Here is a 22982-nt window from a genome sequence, read left to right as displayed (position 1 = left end):
ATGGAATAGCACCCATTGCATATTTTAACGTAGGATCACAGTCTATGGAATAGCCCCCATTGCATAATTTAATGCAGGATCCCAGTATATGGAATAGCAGCCATTGCATGTTATATATCATGTCCCCAGTCTATGGAATAGCCCCCATTGCATGTTGTAGATTATGTACCAGTCTATGGAATAGCCCCTATTGCATGTTGTAGATCTTGTCCCCAGTCTATGGAAAAGCCCCCATTGCATGTTATAGATCATGTCCCCAGTCTATAGAAAAGCCCCCAATGCATGTTATAGATCATGTCCCCAGTCTATGGAAAAGCCCCCAATGCATGTTATATATCATGTTCCCAGTACATGGAATAGCCCCTATTGCATGTTGTAGATCATGTTCCCAGTCTATGGAAAAGCCCCCATTGCATGTTATAGATCATGTCCCCAGTCTATAGAAAAGCCCCCAATGCATGTTATAGATCATGTCCCCAGTCTATGGAATAGCACCTATTGCATGTTATAGATCATGTCTCCAGTCCATGGCACATATTGTACGGCTGAGCTCTCCTCCGCTTCATCCACTGTTGCCGCAACACCAGAAGCAGACGGCTGTGATAAGAGGATCGTGAGTAATCGTATGAAGCCATTACCTTTTTGTGTCTGTCCTTCTTCCATGTTCTCCTCCATGTCCGGTTGTGCTGTAGAAGAAGCTGTGCGGAGTACACTGGCAGTGCTGTGTGCTGGGACTCAGTGTAGGTTTGGGGGGCACCCGGAGCACAGGCTGCCTTGTGTGTGATGCTCGCACTCCCTCTCTGGCTGACTTGCTTGCACACAGCCTGTCAAGTGGAATCTCATTCAAATTACTCTTCCGTGAAGATGATTAATTCCTCTCCTCAAAGCTTTCCATTGTACACCAGCACAAGCATGTAGTGGTGTCAGCAAGGAGGCTATGGCTTAGGGTGGCAGCATGCGAAGCTCCCCTGTACCCAGCTACGGTGCTAAGGTACAGCCTGTAGACTGATGGTGGGATTGATGTGTGAGCCTGGAATCAGGAGCAGGCTGCAGTGAGAACAGATGAAGGGGCGTATCTCTCCAGGAAAAAAAACACACCAACTGCAAATACCCCCTGCCTGCTGGACCCCAATGTCTGTGGGCACTGTCTGCTGCAGCAGCACAGGCTAACCCCCTCCTTCCCTAATCAGACCAACTCCATGATTTGCTGCTCTTGTTTTTATTGATTGCCATTCTATTCTAAACCCCTATTTGCAATGCATGAAGCCAATGTATTGATATAGGTTGATGCTGCCTGTGATGTCACCATAGACACTGGAACGCTTGTACACTGGGTACAGTGCCAATGGGAGGCTGCGCTGCTTTGTCTGCGCTCCCTCACAACGAAGGATGCAGAGAAGTGCCATTTGCAGGGAGATCTTGTTAGCCTGGCAGTCTCATTTGGAACACAAATGTAACAATCTGCAGTCTAAAGGCGAACTGCAGCTCATGTCTTTGTGAGTGACAGTCCCCCCCCCCCGTCCCCCCTTCTGATCACCAGCAAGCTAGAACAGTTCTCAGGTGGCGTGGCAGTGCCAGTTTGTGCCTGCTTGTTTACACAATGCTTCCTCCACACACACTGATCTCACAACACTTGTACTGGAAAGATGGGGATAGAAAAAAAAAAGGAAAATCAGGTTTTAATTCCAAGACAATGGGAGATCATTTCAGTGTGGCCAAACCCTCAGCGATCTTCCCTCCTCACTAGCAGAAATACAAAGCGGCAGAACATGGCAAGGTTTTCATTTTCAGGAATCCATTTCCATAGTGGCAGCGACTACAAACATTTTCCAGACAGCTGTTATTTTGTTTTTTTCAACCAACCCATTTGGTTTTTATTGTCACCGTCCAAAATATGTAATGAGAAGTATGTTACATTTTTATAAACGTCGGCATGTGCACAGCAATGTTTTAAAGCTCAACTCTGGGATGAGCAAATATTGTCTAAATACTAGAGGCGTGTGTATTGTTTCATAAATGTGGGAATGATTTGTGTATTTCTTCCAGGTCGGTGTAGTAATCCAGCCTTAAACTTTACCTCTGTACAGGAGCTTCCGGCTATAAAGACCAGTCACTGCTTCTCATTTCCCTTGGCAGGGTTACTGGTCTTGTATCCGTCCCCTCTTGTAATAAACACCAGTCACTGCTGCTCTCTCTCTTTGTACAGGGTAACTGGTCTTGTATGCGCCCCCTCCTGTAATAAAGACCAGTCACTGTTGCACTCTTTCTCTCTGTACAAGGCGTCTGGTCTTGTATGCACCCCCTCCCGTAATAAAGACCAGTCCCTGCTACTCACTCCCTCTCTCTCTCTTTGTACAGAGTGACTGGTCTTGTATTCACCCCTTCCTGTAATGAAGACCAGTCACTGCTGCTCTCTCCCTTGTGTAGGGGGACTGGTCTTGTACCTGCAACATTCAGTAATTAAGACCAACCAATACTGTTCTCTCCCTTGTGTAGGGGGACTGGTCTTGTACCTGCAACCTTCAGTAATAAAAACCAGCCACTGCTGTTCTCTCCCTTGTGTAGGGGGACTGGTCTTGTACCTGCAACCTTCAGTAATTAAGACCAACAGATACTGTTCTCTCCCTTGTGTAGGGGGACTGGTCTTGTACCTGCAACCTTCAGTAATAAAGACCATCCACTGCTGTTCTCTCCCTTGTGTAGCGGGACTGGTCTTGTACCTGCAACCTTCAGTAATAAAGACCAGCCACTGCTGTTCTCTCCCTTGTGTAGGGGGACTGATCGTGTACCTGCAACATTCAGTAATTAAGACCAACCAATACTGTTCTCTCCCTTGTGTAGGGGGACTGGACTTGTACCTGCAACCTTCAGTAATAAAGACCAGCCACTGCTGTTCTCTCCCTTGTGTAGGGGGACTGGTCTTGCACTTGCCCCCTTCAGATAAAAAAAAAATCACACGGGAGAGAGTCAGGTGCATTGTTAGTGTCTTTGGAAAAGTGTGTTCACCTGGATGCCAACTATAAGCACTGTGACTGAAATGGTGTGTGCCACTGGCTCTCACTTATCCAGCATTTCAATAAAACTAACAGTACCTGTAGGTGGAAGCCAGGTACATTGGCAGTGTCAATGGTGGATAGGTGGGAGCCACGTGCACACACCATTCCATTGACACTGACTGCATACATTGCCTTCTGCCGGTACGAGTGTAGTATCCGCACCCCGTACTGCCGTGTAGCACAGCCCTGCATTCCGGATTTTGAATTTCACTTGCAAATGGGGAACACTCATTAGTCAGTGCAGTCACCTGACCAATGAGAAGCGTTTCTGACTGTGCTGACCAATGAGTGCTCGCAGGGCCGGTGCTAGGATTCGTGCCTACACAGGCAAAGTGATTTTTGCGCCCCCCCGACCCTGACCCCCTTGTAAAAACAGGGCATTTTGACAAGTACTTGTACTTGTCAAAATCCCCCGATGTTTGCACTATGTTTTTTGTTTTTTTTCACTTACCTTCGGTGCGGGAGAGCAGCAGCGAGTCAGCGCTGGTCCAGTGGGAGGAGCTCCAGGTGGGGTCCTAATTTAGCTGGCCAGCGACTGCCTGAGGTGCCGCGCGTGTTGGGATCCTCAGGCAGTCGCCGGCCTGCTAAATTAGGACCCCACCTGGAGCTCCTGCCACTGGACCAGCGCTGACTCGCCACTGCTCTCCCGCACCGAAGGTAAGTGAAAAAAAAAAAAAGCATAGCGCAAACTTTGGGGCATTTTGACAAGTACAAGTACTTGTCAAAATGCCCTGTTTTTTCCGCCCTCACCCTGCAGCGCCGTAAGGCGGCCGCCTGACTTGCCTTGTGGTAGCGCCGGGCTCCATTTGCTAGCAAAATGTAAAATCCTGAGTGCAGGGCTACATACATGGCAGTACGGGGGATGTATACTACACTCGTACCGGTGGAGGGGAAGGAGTGTTCGCCGAAAAGGTAAGTACAGCAGGGGAGGAGGCCAGATTTGAAATTGTGATTCCATTTTCCTAGATTCACTTAGGAAAGTGGATTTACCCTTTAAGATGTTGATTTGCATTTGTACTAGATTGTGCAGTGTCTAGCTGCACATAAATGTTAAAATGTTTTTCTAGAATGACTATAATGTGATGCAGGTCAAGACAGAAAAGACCTGGGTGAGATATAGTGCCTGGCCATTGAGCATGTCCTTTTCAAACAGAAAAGGCCATGTTAGTCATCAAGGAATGAATTTGCCTAGCAGCAGTTTGTACAGATTACATTGAAATATCTTCAACAAAGAGTTTTGGTAAGATAACCTGACAAAAAAAAATACCAACCCTATATATACTATAAAGCAATCTACTAAATGCTGAAATGATTTTCAATAAGTAAAATCTTGTGTGCCTTTTCCAGTTTTGACTTTCTCCTAGTGCTTGTCATAGGCTGCATGACACTCAAGCTATCCCCACTCTAATTTTTACATTTTATCTAAAGCCAAAAAGGACTTTTTTAGTTTTGAATAGACTGGTGAGGTGAGGGGTTAGAGCCCCTCTCTTTGTCCACACTAGGGACATTCAGGCTTGACTGTCCACTGTCACCAAGAGAATAAATGTAATTAATGTTACCTCTGCACTCTGTTGAAGTCTGTTCTGTGCTCAATCAGCTTCTACTAGACATGTGCGATTCGTTTCGTTCCGAATCGAAATTCGGACGAATTTTCGGAAATTCGGACATTCGGATGTATCCGAATTACAGACATAGCGAATGCAAACGAATCCGAATTTCCATTTCCGAAATTCGGTAGCGTTAGTACGAACGTTCGTTTCGTTTTCTGTTCTTATTCGTTTCTTATTCGTTTCGTTCGTTGGAGCAAAGTGACATTAGAGAAGGAGAAAAAAAAAATTTCCCCCTCAAATGTCACTTTTGCTGCAAACGAACGAAACGAATAAGAACAGAAAACGAAACGAACGTTCGTACTAACGCTACTGAATTTCGTCCGAATCCGAATTCCGAATCCGAATTGACTTTCACACCCGAATCCTGAAAAACGAAATAACACAAATCCGAATTTAAAACAAAACTTAACTAAACAAATTTTTTGGCAGTGCACATGTCTAGCTTCTACCCCAGCCAAAGCACCAGGGCTTTATTAGCTATAAATCCAGACATGCTCAGAGCTGAGTGGTTCAAGGTTCACACTATCTTGGGAAGTAGTTTGCTGTTCTCCTGCTGCTCTCCATCTTGACACCTGCCCAGGGCCGTCTTTAATATTAATTGGGCCCTGGGCAACATTTTGCTATGGGCCCCCTGACTCCATCACTCGACCCCCTACTTCCCGATCCAGACCCCCGTATCCGCCTACATCTCCTTCACGCTAAAAGAAATGAAAAAATTAAATAAATAAATAGTATCCCCCCCCCCAAGCCTGGGCTCCCCTTCCCATCCCCAGCATCATCCATTGCCATTGACTGCCGCTCCACTCTTTGGAGCGGCAGACAATGGGTAGAGATGAGCCCATCTCCGGCTGCTCCCAGCACTCAAAGTTCGGCCGAGGCTCCTTGTTCGAAAGGCTGCTCGGCTCGACTCTCTACAGGCTCCAGACGTGCATCTCAGGCCTGAGTGCCCTACAGATCCAATGGCCACTACATGTCAATCACCGCCCCCCCCCGGGCAGCTACCTATACTAGACCCAGCCCTGACTGTCAACATGTCAGCAGTCCCTCGGCCCAGTCCACCCCTGCCACCAGCAATGCCGCTGCTCTCCTGCCTGCTGCTGTGGGCGAAAGGGACAGCTGCTGTGGGCCCCTGTAAATTATAGGGCCCAGGGCAGTTGCCGCTTTTGCCCTGCGGTAAAGACGGCCCTGCCCCTGCCATGGAGGTACCAGGCCCCCAAAAGTGGCATGTAAGCCCAGGACACATGTCAGGGGATGTCAAGCATGCACCTTCACACGGATGTGGAAGAGATGTAGAAGAGTCACTTCTACTGTAAAGTCGACAGCTCGCTGTAAAAAGTTACTCAAACTCCTGGCTGCTATAGTTGTACATGATTACATCAATAATCAATGTCATCAATAATCAAATACATCAATGTCTTCCTTAGATTGTAAAGCCCTGCGTAAACTGTTTGTGCTATATAAATCCTGTATATTAATAAAAAATATAATTTACATCAAAAACAGGTATCACCCTCTGTAGCAGAAATTACTTTTTGAAGGCATTTTGTATAGCTGCCCACCAGTCTTTGATATTGACAAGATGTTTGTTGGTGTCCTTGCATGAACTGCCATTTCCACAATCCCCCTACGAAATATTAATGGCAATCAAATCAGGGCTTTGACTAAGGCAGTCCAAACCCCTCTTTTTCTTCTTTTGAGCCGTTCCTTGGTGGATTTGCAGTTCAGCTTCAACAGTTGGACACTTTAACAGGATGCCTACTGTATAGTTGACTTGATGACTACAAGCTGCCCAGGCCCTGAAGTAGCAAAGCAACCCCAAACCATAACATTTACACCTTTATGCTTTACAGTTGTATGAGATTATTCCACTGAAATAGTCTTCGGTTTGCGTCATATGTACTGTTACTGTGACCAAACAACTCTATCTTTGATTCATCAGTCTTTAGCACATATGATTACAGTTTAATGGTGAACTATAATCTTGCTCTAATGTTTTGATTAGACAGTAAAGGTTCTTTTTTTTAATACAACTCTCATGCAGGTTGAAATGGTGCAAACTTTTTTTGATTGCAGATGCATGCACTTTACCCCCAACTGTTGCAGGAGTCTCATGAACTCCCCATATTAAAATGTTGGGGTTCTTAGAGACTTTTTTTTTAGCATGAAATAGACAGCTTTTGGGGTTTGCTGGGCTGGTCAGTCCTATACAAATTAGCAGTTGTTTGAAATCTATGCCACTTGTATGGTATAATGAATACAAAGGAATTCATGATTTTACATCATTTAAGTCCCTTGCCAGAATAATAGGCATCCAAAACTTGATGCATGATGATGATAATTTGGATCTCCAGATTCTAATGTCATGGATTGTAAAAAAAACGGCCGGCCAGGAGCTCTCTAGATCTGAGCGGGCGTCTTCAGACGTCCGCTAAGCCACACCCCCTCGCAAGCCGCTGGGCGCGTGCGAGCGGGAAATGCACGATTTTTAAAAACAGGCAGCGATGCCTGTTAACATACAAGCGATCCTTGTATGAGGTCCCGGTATGTGCGCCCCTCCCGCTGGTCCCGGGCTCCGCTGTGACCAGCATAGTGCCACTCTGACAGGGGATCAGAGGGAGATCGGTACACGAACTCCCTCCGGTCCCCTCTCCGCTGTCAGAATGCGGAACTGATGTATATTGCATCACTTCCGCATTCTTGTGTCACTCTCCAGCTTCAGATGCTGGAGAGAAACTGATGAAGCACATATCTGCTTCATCAGCTTCTTCAGAGGGGTCCTAGGTGACATTAGGGGTCTTGGAGACCCCTGATGTCTCCATAAAGAGGACCTGTCACTTCTTTTGCTATCACATAAGGGGGTTTCTTATCCCCCTATGGTATAGCAATAAGGTTAAGTGTAAAAAAAAAAAAAAATAGGAAAAAAAAATTTAAGTCCCCCCCAAAACATTTAAAGTTACACATAAAAAAGAATTAAAAACATATTTTTTTAAGTCCCCCCCATACATACACGCATGCAAACAGGCGTTGGGTGCGCATACGTGTGATAATGACGATTGCGCCCATTTCGCCGCACATGTTACATATCGTCGCAAACGTCGGAACGAGGGCAATAATTCTAGGGCTATCAATCACTGATAACACTAAACTGATGAGCGGTAAAAGCTTTTAAAGCGTTGCCTATGGTCAATTTTGGGTATGCTAGTTTTTTGCGATCACGGGTGCGCGCAATTTTAAAGCTTGACATGTTTGGTGTCTATTTACCTGACGTGACCCGTCTTTTATATTTTACCAAAAATATGGGTAATACTCATTGTTTCCTAATATAATGAGAAAATAAACTTTTTTTTTTAATTTTCAATAATTTGTCATTATATAGTAAAAAATAAAACCCGCAGTGGTGATTAAATACCACCAAAAGAAAGCTCTATCTGTCTCCAAAAAAATGGTGTACAATTTAATTCAGTACAGCGTTGCATGACGGAATGAATGCCATTCAAAGTACCGCAGCGCTGAATACTGAAAAATGGCCTGGCCAGGAAGGGGGTCTAAACACCTGGTCTTGAAGTGGTTAAAGTGGTTGTAGTAAATGGATTTAAAGTGGTGGTAAATGTACCACCACTTACGTTTTCCATTTGGCAAATCCGCCATTTTGTTAATATAGATCATGCAAATTAATACACCATGTCAATTTAATGTGTCATGTTCAAGCATATCACCTTTAGGCATCATTTAAATCAATATCTAATGTTTGCCTTTTCAAATATGTTAAAAAGAATTCCCATGGTGTATACATCTAATACATGACAAAACATTCCCAGAGCACTATGGGTTAACTAAAGAGACAGCTCAGAAGAATAGCTTGCTTTGAAGCGCATTTTGTCTGAATGAAACTTTGAAACCTAGCTAGCCCAATAAGGGATATGTCACTACTAATAAATCCGGGAGTTCTGTAAGCAGCAGACTTCTTTCATCAAAAAGTAAACTGAAATTCTCTAACCCTTTCATTGCCAGGCTCTGGCTTACACTCGGCTGGCCAGACCATTTTTGCAATTTTTCACCTTTTTTATTTTAAATTTTCCACTGCAGCAGAGTTTGTAATAGACCCCCCCAAACCATACACTTTTTGAAACCACAGGACCTGTAGAATGAAAAGATGCTGCTACTAATTTTTAGGTCCTGTGACAGTTGCGCAAATGTTTATTAAATCAATATTTTTTTGCTAAAAATACACTAACATCATTATCAGCGCGCACACAAAAAACATACTTTACAAGATTCCTACTAAATCTAAAACATAAAACTGGACTGGGTTAATAAATAACAAATATTTGTAAATGTTAAATTGCGCCTTTTTGCAAACCAGTAAAAAATTAAGGAACGCAAAACTGTAAAAGAGTAACTTATGCAAAAAAATCTGTGTTGTGGTAATGCCTGATTTGCAGTGGTGTTTGTGCTCTGTGTTGGTGTGTGTTGTGATATAATGATGCAGGCGTACATTTAATCGCAATACAGTGTATTACAACGCTTGGCAATGCATCATAGCGCTTTGCCATGAACTGCCACACAGTTAAATGAATGTTGTAAGAAAAAAAGAAAAAATCAAGCACTGTAATGTGTTCCAACAACGCACTGCAGCACATGTGCATGACATACACCACAATATGGTGTACATTATGTTATGTGTTTATGGGGGGAAGGGAGGCTTTATTTATTTTTTAACAATTTTTTTTTAAACTATTTTTTTGATTCTTTTTTATTTATTTTGTTACTTTACTGTCAGGGGCTTCGGGGGAAATATCTGGGGTCTAAAGCTCCTCCTGCTGGCTCAAAAAAAGAAAGCTAAATATTAATATGTTCTATTCATATGCTTAAAAAAAAAAAACAATATTGTACACGTTTTTTTAAGTCTTAACCACAATAAATAAAGAATAAATTATGCATAGATCCACCCTTTAACCTATGAAATATTTATATTTTCCCCATTATTTTGCAAAGAGTAAACTTGACCTGGCCTAAATTGTGTAAAATAGATACAAACAGCAGATTCTCTAACATGACCTGCTTTACATAGTACTCTGCTTAATAAATTCTTGCAATCAGTCAATAATTGAAATCATAAATGTAAAAAGAAGCCCAGAAGCAAATTCTACTCTATCTTATGAAGCAAGTCATGTTGAAGGGCCTGAAATAGTGTGGAAGTGGAGTACTGTGTATGTCATGACGCATTGAGGTGTGACTCACCACTGCAGGGCTCACTCCATCCCTCACCTGGCAGCCGCAGTGTGCAGAGACAGCGCTCGCTGGATCTCCAGAGACCACAGACACGTTCCCAGTGTTTCTCTGCTGTGGCTGTGCCTCAGAAGCATGGTCCTGTGTGTCGCTGTGCATGCGTTTCAGGAGCTGCGCTGGCCACGGCGTCAGGGTCGCCTCCCTTGGTGGTGTCACATGCAGGGAATCCTGGTGTGACGTCTATAAGCCCCAATAGAGATCTAGCATGCACAGCAACTGAGAAGATGCAAAAACTCACTTCCTCTCAAGGAACACAAGCCTTCAGCAATACACTGAGCACTGCCCTAACTCCACCTCTGTTTCCACAGTAACAGGGGCGTTACCTCCAGTCCTGGGCTTTAAAAACTCACAACACTACTAGCTCAGTGCTAGGTTATTCTGAAGCCTTGCTTACAGAGACCCAACATTTGTTCCTGCATTTTTGTCCGCTGTACCTGCATTCCTACCCCCAGTTTTGGACTCCCGGCTAACTGACCCTTGGACTGTTTTCTGGACTACTGATTCTGCGCTGCCTGCCCTGAACACAGAACTGCATTACTACGGCTTGTCTCACCCCTTTGGACTTTGTATTTGGACTGGTTATCTCACCTGCTTCCTGCTACTGAGATCCAGACCTGGCGCAAGGGGCTCCGCCCTGCAGAATGTGACAGTGTAATGTGTGCAAGCACCTGTGTTAGTCTTCAGATTGATTCCCGTGTCCTTACAAAGTTCCCAGGCTCTAAATGAGGCCTCAACTTTTGGCCAATCCAAGATTGAGGACATCCCCTCTTGGATAATTCAGGATTAAGGGCATCCCCTCCTAGCACTAAGACCTACCCCCTGTCATTAAACCATGGCACACAACTGTCTGAAATCCTACTGTCCACTGAATGCAGACCTTTCCCCCTGAATATGGCTAATATTTTTTGTGTTTCACCCTAACCGCCTTTTCGGAAAATGCTAAATAAACTTTAGCATTTACTAAAAAAAACTAACTATGCATGCAAAATCGAAACCTCGTAAGATTTGCAGACTCTGGTTACAAAGCCTTCCTAGAAGTCTGTGGTAGAGCATTGACTATGTCACCAATAGGCAATAGGTAGGTAGGTAGCTCATAAAAGTGAGCGCTTTTAATAAATGCTGTAGTTTTGATTTACATTTACACAGCTTTTCTGAAAGGGGATTTAGGGTGACAGTCAAGGAAAATTACTCAAATTTGGGTTTAATTTTCGGGGAGTTGACAGCTGAATGACAGTTTCGCTGTGTGGTGTTACTGCATTTTACCACAAGGAATAGGGGGGATTATAGGCTTAGGGAGTGTTCCACTGTCTAAAATTAATAATATGTTACATGGAAATCTATACCTCAACATGTGAGATCAATGAAAAACCCAAGTGCATCCAGAAATGTATACGCTGAATAATCCTATGTATCTATTATTCTGGTTAATGGGCAGACAAACAGCTAAGAAAAACTTGCACAAGAACAAATGCAAGCTGCCATACCAGCAGAGAAACAGACCTTGAAGTGGCAGTTATATAACAGTTCTTTCTAATTAGGGAAAACTTTGAACAAGCAAATGAAGAAATGAGGACAGAGTCAGGGTTGATAATCTGAGTTACACTGCTGCATCAGGTGATTAAATACTTTAATGTGGGGAATGAGTTCACTAACAGAGTGACAAACAGCACTGATATGCCAATCACATTAGAAGCAGAACTGCTTTTAATAAAAGAATAGAGGGAAGGCAAAACTCTTTTTTTTAGATTTGGATAGATTGGTGAGGAGTTATACAACAACTGTTTGTCACCGGGAATGAAAGTGAGGGTAATCCAAAATTGTTATATGTCATTGAACAAGAGTAGGGGACATCTTCCAATGGACACTTGTTCTCGTGACAACTATCTTAAAAGGAATTTCCCTCACATTGGAAAGACATCTTTCTACTTCTAGTTAAGTCTACAGTACAGAAAATGAGGGGAGGTCCCCCTAATAAAACACAGATACCAAAAACAAAAACACTGGCAAAGTTTTTAACCCTTCCCTTCCCTTCTTCCAAAATGAAAAAAAAAATGTCTGTAGTTATACTTTAACTCCATAGGTGCCTAATTATGGTATACCATAGTTGTTTACAACAATATGTGACCTAATGCTAAAGCGACAAATGATGCTACGTTTCTGAATGTACAGTACCTTGATACCAAAGCCATACTACAAATCACATTAAAGCATATGACTAAATGGTTAAAAGTACTGCACCTCTTATAGATTGTTTTATCTTCTATTATTCCTCCCTATCCAATAACCATTTTATTATTATTAAATAGTTACCAAACTCATAAAGGGTAATATATCACTACCAGTAACCACCACCCCCACCAGCTAGTTTTTGAACCAAGAGCCTATATATAAAAAAAATCACAAATAAAATCCCTTTGCAAATCTTACTTTCTCTAATGCATTTATGGTTTTCTTAAGACCTCCTGATTTATAAACCCGTAAAATTGAAATATTGTGAAAAATTATTCATAAAAAAGGCATGTGAACACTGTAGCTATAACGTAAAAGAAAATCTCTCAAACTGTTATGGTCTTTCTGAATGTTTCCTTTGAAGACATGCTTTTCCATAGTTTTAATATTAAATATAGTCATTTATTCAGATTAAAGAAAAGAAACGTTGGGAATCCAAGGAGAAAGGGGAAAAAAACCATACTGCAATTATTTCAGATTTCAGAATTATTAGCATTTTAAAAACAAAACTGCAAAGTCCAGAGAAAAACTGTAATTTGAAGGCTTCATAAATAGGCCTCTAAAATTATAAAGTGTATAACATAGGCATGTGAACTGGGTGTGCCAGGTGTGTGCCCTGATCAGAAGCCTGAGCTGTGCCCTGATCAGAAGCCTGCTTCTCCCAGGGGCTGCCAGGGATGTGCAGTGAATGAACACGGCTAAAGGGATGCCATGTTTGAGATAACTGCAACAGAGTGAACTCTGCTACAGATTACTTCAGCCAGCAGAAGTTCCTGGTAGCTTGCAGTGTTGAAAAATGCAGTTGAGTTGCAGAATGCAGTGCTGGGCTCTCCAAGCAAGGGACTAGACTTGTTACTGTGTCATCAGTAAAGGTGGGATAGCCAGGCTTCTCTGTGGTCTCTTTCTCTCTGATCATGATTTTCCCTTATTTGTGTCTTCAGGAAATGATGGGGGAGGTAGTCCTCCTATGTGTGTATGAAGCAAATAGTGGTGAAGGTAGCCCACCTATGTGTGTATGCAGCAGCCTGCAGTGGGGTTCTGGCAGCAGTGATGGGCAGGTCAGACAGAGGCAATTTTCTATTCATAGAGCCCACCACAGATCATGCAAAGCCCCTGAGACCCTGTAGAGCCCACCACAGATCATGCACACACACCCTGAGACCGTGCAGACTGGTGCGGAATGTGTGATGGGCTCTGCCCAACATAGACCCCACCGCAGATCCTGCACAGCCCAACCGAGACTCTCAAGTGGGCTGTGCAGAATCCATGCTGGGCTCCGCAGGGTCCCTTTAGCAGGAGTGTGATCATCTTACTTGCTGCTTGGTCCCCGGCCTCCTCCACTGCTAGACTGGTGCTGCAGGACCTGCCTCCTCCACAGCCTGACGGCTCTTCGGTGACCAGGTATTCTGTCGACAATGCACCGACTTCCTATGGCGCGACGGCACCCTGGCCCACCCCTTCCGGATCCAACTTTGTCCTGGCCTCAGCCCGCCCCCTCCTGCTGCTTCATCTCACCCCCTCCTGCTGCTCCGTCTCCTCTGCCTCTTCCACCGCCGCCTCCTCGCCACTTCCTCTGCCTCCTCACCGACTCCGTCCTTTGACTCCTCTGCCGCCGCCTCCTCCACCCGGCTGCCTAACTGTTTTGGGGGCGGCATTTTTGCCGCCGCCCTGAAATCTGTCGCCCAAGGCAAACGCCTTGTTTGCCTCGCGGCAGATACGCCCCTGGGTGCTGGTGGAGAGTGATGCTTCTAAGAGCTGTGTAAGGGCTTTGCATCTCCCCGCTAGCTCTTACCAACCTTGGTGCCTGGGAAGCTGCGAGGGAGCTTAGCTGCGGCTTCCCATCCAATCAAGAAGTCGGGTGGGTGGTCACATAACCGCCTGCCAAGCTCCCTGCTTCAGTACTGTACCCCTGCTGCAAGAGGTAAGGGGCAATTGTTGCCGTTAACCACTGTCTGGAACAAGCATATCATCCAGTGGCCTCAGGGGAAAGCTGGTTCCAGAGAGTATGCTAGTTCCTTCCCCCTAGAAGGAATTTAAAAGCCTGGTTGGGAATGATCAGAACCCCAGCTTTTCTATTTTAATATTGTTATTAATTTTCAAGAGGAAGAAAAAGAAAAGATGAGGGAGCAGACAGAACAGAGCAGAATAAGGTCAGAAAAGAGAAAACAAAGTAAGAGACGGCTAGAAATAAGAAAGCTCTAGGAAGTTGAACTAGAGTGACAAGGGGGTGAGAAAACAGAGAGGCAGAAACACAAGGGAACAGTTGCCCCTTAAAAGGCAAAAGGACAATCAAGCTTTTATGAAAGGGTGAGTGTTGTATGTTCCAACTCAGGAAGAACAATGGAAAACCAAGGTATCCAAATCTTCTTGAATTTATTGTAGGAATTGGTGAGAACGCTGGAAAGTTGTTCATTCACACAGAACCCCTGCATGTGCTGCTTAAACTCGTCATAGGGAAAAGTTTGCTTCCAGGAGTGGGCTATCGTCTGTTTGGCGACTAGCAATACAAAGTCCACCAGTTTCTGTTGAGAACTGTTCAATTGTTCTATTTTAGAGTGGAGCAGGGCATGCCAGGGGTCCCTCCAAATAGAGCTCCAGCTTTTCATCATGTGCTTTATGACATTTAAATTTTTGGTCAAAAGTTAGCTGGCGAGTGTAGTGGCATTTGGTGGTGGCAGACTACCTTGTGTGAGTTTGGTTGCTGATTAGCACTGTGAAATTGCTACTGGAAAAAAAAAGTATTGCATCTTATTAACACACAGCAGACTTTTATGTGCTTTAAGTTTTCTTATTAGTGTACCTGTGGGTGTGCATATCTGCATATTTAAATGTATTACTGCATTGCTTTAGATTTTTTTGTTTAGTTCTGTTTCATGTAATTTGCTAGCCATGTTATTGTTAACACTGTATATTGCTCACAAAAATCTCACCCCTCACTAATTTTCCTACTTTATTGTATGATTTGTGTGGCTATCATATGGTCACCTATATTGTAATCTAAATTTCATATCTAGTACCCTTAAGCTAGCCACCCATGAGCTCAGTGAGAGAAAATCCATTGATTCCCCTATTCACACTACACAGCATGGATGAAGGAATCTCCACAGCCAGCTATTGTATTTATCACCTGTGGCACCCGTGGCTGCCTGAATTCCCAAATCGTGACTGCATCTGTTTGGCCAACAATTTTTCGAACTGTCAATTTTTACATTGACTTTTGTTAAGCTGGGTGGTGCTTACAGGGCACCCACAGCTCGAATTTCAGTCAATTCAGTAGGAATCAGCCGATATTTTTAGATGGCCAGCTCTGCTGAATGTTTTCTATATCTTATCTGCTCTCTTTCTAGAGATTATATGAATACCCCATTTCTCTATGGGCTACAGGACTGTATCAGATTTCTTTTCAAAAGATGAACTGAATGAGAGATGCTGCAGGGATAATATGGTAGTTTTTCATTTAAAAAGAGAATTACATGGCTCATGACCCTTCAGGGCTCATAGGCTATCAGAGGTATCTTTGATAGAAATTGAATGACAATCCAATTCATACTCAGGCCTGGGAGCTCTCCTGCATTTTTCTGGAAACTTGGCTAATCAGTCAGATTATCGGTCCCATGTTGCCAGGTATAAACTTTAGGCTACCCTTCAAATGTCTAACTAGAGTAGTGATGTCAGTGACCCTCTGCTACATAGTGGGTCCAATAAAGAGAGGACATTTCATATAAGGATAGAACCTGGAAGAGGCACAGTCTGTCCTATATCACCACTCCCGGGCCAGGGGGAAGAGGACATGGTGGCCTGCAGCCATAGTGCTTGGGCTAGTGTTAACGGGAAGGGAGATAGACTGGAGTGCCTGTTTACTGCAGTGATTGACTTTGCATGTGAATGCTTATGTATTCCCATGAATTGTCATCTCATGCCCTTGCACTTGCTGTGTTTGTACCTGTATCTTACCACAACATCTGTTGCCCATGTATTATCAAAATTTCCCATGTTGCCATGCATTGCTCTAATTGCTTGTTTATTTCTTACTGTATGTAGTTATCTAATTGCCTGTGTGTTGCCTGCGTACTACAGAAATTGCCAGTATATTGCCATGTATTGCTAGATTGTGGGAGGGGGTCACCAAAGCAGCTCTATTCACCAGGCTGATAATTACATAGTTACATAGTTGTTAAGGTGGAATAAAGACTTATGGCCGACCAATATCAAGGACAAAAAATAAAAATAGTGTGGAACACGATAGAAGAAAACGTTGGTCCCATAACAAGACAGGAAGTATGCATTTATGTTAAAAATAATCTAAACATGCATATAAGGACGATATCATGTCAAATAGTGGGGGACAACCAGCGGTGTATTTCGCCGCTACTATAGCCTCCGGTTCTCTTCCCTTGATGAATAAATTTATCAAGGGGAGAGAACCACAGTAATTGCCGCTCTCAGGTAATCTGCCGCTTCAGGCAAACGCCTTGTTTGCCTTGCGACAGATACGCCCCTGGGGACATCAAATGGGAAAATTTATTCCACAACCTGAACTCGGACCAAAAGTGGGATTGTTTTAAGAACACATTATATATTGCTATTGCCAAGTGTATACCGTTGGGTAACAAAAGTAAAAGATCGAAAACTAAGCCTGTATGGCTAAATAAAACTGTAAAACAACACATCAAGGACAAGAGAGCGGCATTTATAAAATATAAGATGGAGGGGACAGCATTGGCGTTCAATAGCTACAAAGAATGTAATAAAAGATGCAAACTAGTAATCCGGGCAGCTAAAATAGAGTGCGAAAGGCATATTGCCACAGTTAGTAAAAAAAAAAAATCAAAAAATTCTACCAATATATAAACAGTAAAAAGGGGAGAAAGGAGCAGATAGGCCCAATAAAGGACGAAAACGGGAAGTTAGTCACAAATGACAAGGAGAGGGCAGAGGCGCTGAACACATTTTTCTCCTCAGTATACACTCAGGAAAAAGACGGGTTTAATGTACATGATAAAACACATAGTTCAGCACAAAATGTACCTCAGTGGTTGACGGAAACAGAGATACTACAAAGACTTGCAAAACTTAATGCAAATAAAGCAGTGGGACAAGATAACCTGCACCCCAAAGTGCCTAAAGAACTAAGCCAGGTTATAACAAAACCATTATTCCTCATTTTTAAGGACTCTTTAATGACTTGTAGAGTTACAAGAATTCCCATACCCCTGTATATTGTATTCACTAAGGAAGACATCTAGAAGTTTTTTAATGTGTCTATACTCTCAGCTGAGACCAACACCAGGGGAAGAGAGTTCCATAATTTTAGTGCTAACAGTAAATAGCCATCTATGTAGTTTTAGATTAAACCACTTTTCTCCAATCTCAGGTAGTGGCATATTGTCTTCTTTATGGACCCTAGAGTAAACAGTTTTTGTTATTGATTTTACTGTCACCATTAAGCAATGTGTACATTGAAATCACATCCCCACTTAAATGCCTTTTCTGTAGAGTGAATAAGTGTAATTTTTGTAATCTTTTGTCATAGCTTAGGTCCCCTAGCCCTTCTCTGGACTCTCTCAAGTTCAAGGACATCCTTCTGTGGATCAGTGACCAAAACTTAAATGCATACTCAAGATGGGGCCAGACCAGTGTTTAGTAAAGTGGTAGAATTATGAATTCATCTGTAGAGAAAATACCATTTTTTATGCATGACATTGTTCTGATAGCCTTCTCAGCCACAGCCTAGCATTACATGCTATTGCTAAGTCAAAATATTGATGAACTTATTTAGAATTTTAGGCTCCATGTTCCAATATAAGTCAGTACTAATTAAATGGAAGGAATATCTGTCATACAGAGAAGAACAATCTGCCTATGAGAAAAAATGAGTAGCATACAGTACGGCATTAGCTGAGATCAAAGGAAACTGTGTTAAATTCCTGACCTGCAAAATCCCCCGATGATTCCGGTCTACCAATGTGATCATTTGTACTCCAGAAATGCTGAGATTATTGCCTGATTGCTCAAAATTGCCTGTAGCATGCCAGAATACCTTATTTGGCCAACCTTAAAGAAATGTATTCAAAGAATAAATGTTTCAACAGGATGCCCAGGTACAGGTATTAAATCCCCTTACTAGTGTACCATTGCAACAGTCACCTCAGGCAAAAACGATTGATGCATTGAAGCCTAAATTAACTACACAGATCAGTCAAAAAATTTTTATTTAAAGGCAATCAAGCATATTTTACGTCCGAGAAGCCTCTGTCTTGATCCCAGGTTGCCTAATAGTGCTGGGTTTGGGAATCCTTTATTAAGCATACCTGTGAGAGAGGTGACAGAATGAATATGGGAATCAAACAATGACAGCTTCCATTAGAGCTTTAGAAAAAAAAGTGTGTTGCATAATGACAAACTCTACCATTTAATCAATTGGTAAAGTCCTGCCTAGAAAGATAGAGAATTCCTGCAAATACCTCTGTTAGCTAGAAAATCTTTTCTCTCTTAAACAGGGGTGTTTAGACCCCTTTTCTGGCCAGGCCATTTTTCAGTATTCAGCGCAGCAGTACTTTGACTGACATTTATTCCGTCATGCAACGCTGTACTGAAATGAATTTTATACCATCTTTTGGGGACAGATAGAGCTTTCTTTCGCAATCGTCGTTTTCGCACGTATGCGCACCTGACGCAGGTTTACATGCGTGTATGAATGGGTGGAAAAATGTTTTGTTTTTTTCATTCTTTTTCATGTGTGACTCAAAAAGCAAAATTCCCCTGAATTGAGAAATCCCAAGGTTGGAGCTGTCTAATAATTAAGTAAAACAGAAAAATATACATAACATATATAACAATGTTTAATGAATTAGAAAAATTATGCACAACATGTAGAATCACCTACTAACAAAACATCTCAAATCAATTAAAATTGAAAACCGGCCTCCCCGGTATAACCTGGTATCCAGTTTAGACCCCCTTTCTGTATGAATGGGTGGAAAAATGTTTTGTTTTTTTAATTCTTTTTCATGTGCGCAATTTTGCCCATGCATATGCCTATACGACAGGGCCGGAGCAACACTATGCAATACCGATCGCACAGTAAACAGAAGAGCGGTGCAAGTGTATCTTTTGTGGGCTCAAGGGCAGGGCCGGTGCAAGGATTTTTGTGTACACAGGTGTAGGTGAATTTTACACCCCCTCCAGGACATAGCAGAGCTGCCTCCTCCAGCACACACATACACACAGCACGGAGGGCATCCACCCAGCTCTTCGTCTCCCCCGCGCTGCAATCACCCAGCGCTCTGCTGTCAGTGCTGAGATAAAGGGCCAGTGGTAGGAGTTTTGCAGCACAGGACCTGCTCAAGGGGCAGCTGCTTTGGGCCCCACAATAATGACTGGGCCCTGGGCAGCTGCCCCATTTGCCCTGTGTTAAAGACAGCCCTGAGTATAAGTGCCATTACTGCCACTATGGCATTCCAATTGCTGAAAGCTGCACTTTGGCTGCCCAGAATAACAATATCACATTTTCCAGAAAGGTGGAATTATTCCCAAAACAATATATCATAACACTGCTGTAAAAAGTTTTAATTTTCTAAATGCACTCTCCAAATACAACACAGATGCCTAGTAATTACAATGAGAATTGCACCAAAATGAAAACAGTATAGTCAACTTTATATTTTAAAACTCCAGTCTAATATAAAAGCAAGTCTACAATAATGAATTCCTGACATGTCACACTATAGAACAACAGTGTATGTTTTATGAAACAAACTGCACCTTTTATTCAAAAAGTGTCCTTGAGCTCCAGTCAGGTGCCCTTATCTGTAAAAAATAAGTCAACGCAACTGGACTTGCTGTATTTTTCTTGAAGACGTTTCACTGGTCATCTGACCAGCTTTCTTAATTCAGAATGACTTGTACAAAAATTATCTGGGAATACATATGATGAATGTTGATCCAATACACATAATCTGCTAGTCACAACCAAGTGTTGATTCACAGATTATGTGGATTGGAGCAACATTCACCATATTTGTTCCCAGATAATTTTTGTCCTTCTGAATTGAGAAAGCTGGTCGGATGACCAGTGAAACATCTTGAAGAAGAATACAGTTGCCTTGACTTATTTTTTACAGATATACCATGACCTGAATAAATGAGAAACTTTACAGACAGTCAAGTTAATTTGCCCAGACTGAAAATATACCATCATATTTTATCTGCTGCAGGCAAGAGAAAGCAATTCCTCAGTCTCCTCTCTGTCGGAGATTAGGTGCAACATTGTATCTTTGTAGAAGTCTGTGTCAGACATTTGGAAATGCAGCTAGAACCGCATGGGAACCAGGTGTTACATGATTGTATCATTTCTATGCTGGCATCTTAATCCAGGAAGGATGTCTCTGTCCTTTTGGAGATAAATGTAGATGGATATGCCATGGGGAATACTTTGATCTCTTAGGCCTCGTTCACACCATCCACGTGCATTCCGGACAATTGTGGGCGGGAAGGCACCAGAGCACATTTCGGCTGGGTCAGTTTGTTGTGGGGCGGGGGGGTCCATTGAAGTAAATGGTATCATAGCCACGCCCAGAATTGGGCCAGAACGCACTGTGTCTGATGTGAATGGCCCTTAGAGATAAATGTTATTCTTTCACCTTATGTTACGTTGATATGTTTTCTATTGTGAATAAAATAAGGGTTCATGAGATGTGCAAATCATTACATTCTGTTTTTATCACAGCGTTCCAACTTTTTTTGGAATTTGGGGTTGTACATGGACTTAGGAAAAAATATATCTCAGTGCTTTCCACTGCAAAACCCATTGGCAGCTTAGGTAAAAAAAAATAAAAATAGAATAAATCTGCAAAATGAATGTTTGTAGAAAAAACTGAGCTTTTGCTGCAATACTCACCTTCTCCTTGGATATGCTGATTGTAGAATAATTGCTCCCTTGTCCTGTGTCATTCCTCTTCTAGGTTTCATGGTGCTCATCATCATTCAATATGCCTCCCATGAGTCCAGGGTTTCAAGGACACACTCCCTTGAGGTACATCGTCGCTTCAGCTCTAACTCACAGTACTGCTGAGTGCTGATCTTTCCTGAACTAAGGGCCATCCACCACCTCGTGGAAGATGAGGAGGAAGAGAACCCAATTTGTCAAGTGACCGAAAAGAGGAAAATTAGGAAAAAAGGCATTTGTACAAGAAACAAATCAGAGCATCTGAGGGGGGCAGGGAGCTTAAAGGGCAAGCGTGTTAAGGGGCTATAACGTAAGTCTAAGCCAGCTACTGTATGTGTTCCTGAAGCAGTACTGGTATGTAATTGTAGACACCTCCACATGCCTGCATTCCAGAATCTTTCCAGTTTAGCTTCTCAGGAGCTTGAAACAAGAACCCTACCTATCTCTTTCCACTTCTGTTAGCTAACTATTGGCCAATGAGGGTGCCCTCATTGTAGTGGGCCAGTAATTTGGTACATGAGGCAGAAAGGTGCAGTGCCAGGCTCTGAACACAGAAGTTGATTGAAAATTGCACCAGGGCTTCCAGGGCACTCAGTAGGAATATAAATGTGTGTGGCCTGAAGGTGTGTTCTTTCCAATTACTTAACAATTTAACAAGCTTCAACTATGCTTTAAAGAGGAGATGTCAAGATCAAATCTAACTTGTACTTGCTTTTCCTTATCAATCCAAACCAGTAACCTACACAAAATATGCACCCGTGCCACTGACTCCACTATATAGTGAAGCTTATACAAGATAACAGGAGAGAAATCTCCCACTGCAAGGTATAAGCAAAACACCATAAACAGTAGGTAGTTATTGTTTCCTACTTATATTTGGATTTGTGTCAATATTTTCGAACATTTCTTAATATTTTTTTATAGCTTAACATCGGTCTTAGCTTTTTTCCCACACTTGGCCTCTCCTGTGTTGAAACTGATTTCTAAATTGCCAGCAAACTTGCACCTCCACAATATAACCCTTCGAAGTTACAGTTGTTATTTTGAGTCCACCTTTATGTCCTGTCTAAAGAACTTCCATCATTCATCAATTACATGTATATCCTTGATGTGTACTGTAGAGAAAGCTAATAGCTGTTGGTCCAACAGCTATTCAGCTTTCTCTGTTATTAATCATTTTGTTCCTAAGCATTATATGAAAGAACACATCCCCACCATCTCTTTAGGCATGCCTGCTCAATCAACCAATCCGCAGACTGTACAGTTCAAGTCTGCAGCACCCAGTGGCTAGCACAAATTTCCTTTATTTGGAACTTCAATCTCTAGATGGAGTTGGGAGAAGCTAGAACGTCTGTATGGTTTCCATTACTTTCTGTGGCCATGTTGGGGACCTTCCCCTTACTACCAATGTGGCCAAGGAAGTCACACTACTAAGATTTTGCAGAGTTACACTTGATAGGCACCAGTTCTCTGACATAGCGGAAGGGCTAATAATAGCTATTTAATGCCTCTAACAGGTGAATATAGTGTCGAGGGAGTGAAAGGAGTTAAATCTTAAAAATGCATTAAAGTAGTATTGACTCTCCAATAATGAATCCAGATGAAACAAATATACATTGCCCAGCAAATCACTGCTTTACTTTTTTCCCAAATACTTACAATCATCATGTTTCTGAGCAGCTGCTTCCCAGTCTCTCGGCTCAGCTTCCCTGAAGGGACAGAGCAGACTCCAGCAACTGTTCATCTTCTAGCTTGGAGAAGGGAGGAGAGGGGTTGGGGGGTACAATAGAGGGACAGAGGAGAGGGATTGGGGGGTACAATAGAGGGACAGAGGAGAGGGATTGGGGGGTA

General features: G+C 42.7%; 1 protein-coding gene across 2 annotated transcripts in view; it reads right to left on the bottom strand.

The window, feature by feature from the left end:
- Window positions 1-22982, bottom strand: part of GPM6A (glycoprotein M6A) — a 200626-nt gene that overhangs the window by 135915 nt on the left and 41729 nt on the right. The window contains exon 1 of one of the 2 annotated variants that reach the window (XM_018570486.1): window positions 639-907. The exons of the other annotated variant lie outside the window; for it this stretch is intronic. Within the exon in view, the coding sequence (XP_018425988.1) occupies window positions 639-675 (37 nt within the window). The 5' untranslated portion in view covers window positions 676-907. Of the gene's footprint in view, window positions 1-638; window positions 908-22982 lie in introns of those variants that run through there. 2 annotated transcript variants of the gene reach the window in all.

The sequence above is a fragment of the Nanorana parkeri genome, unplaced genomic scaffold, assembly GCF_000935625.1.
Source record: "Nanorana parkeri isolate BGI_ZX_2015 unplaced genomic scaffold, ASM93562v1 scaffold1541, whole genome shotgun sequence".
Lineage (NCBI taxonomy): Eukaryota > Metazoa > Chordata > Amphibia > Anura > Dicroglossidae > Nanorana > Nanorana parkeri.
Note: the sequence above shows the minus strand (reverse complement) of the source record. Positions and strands in the feature narration are given on the sequence as shown.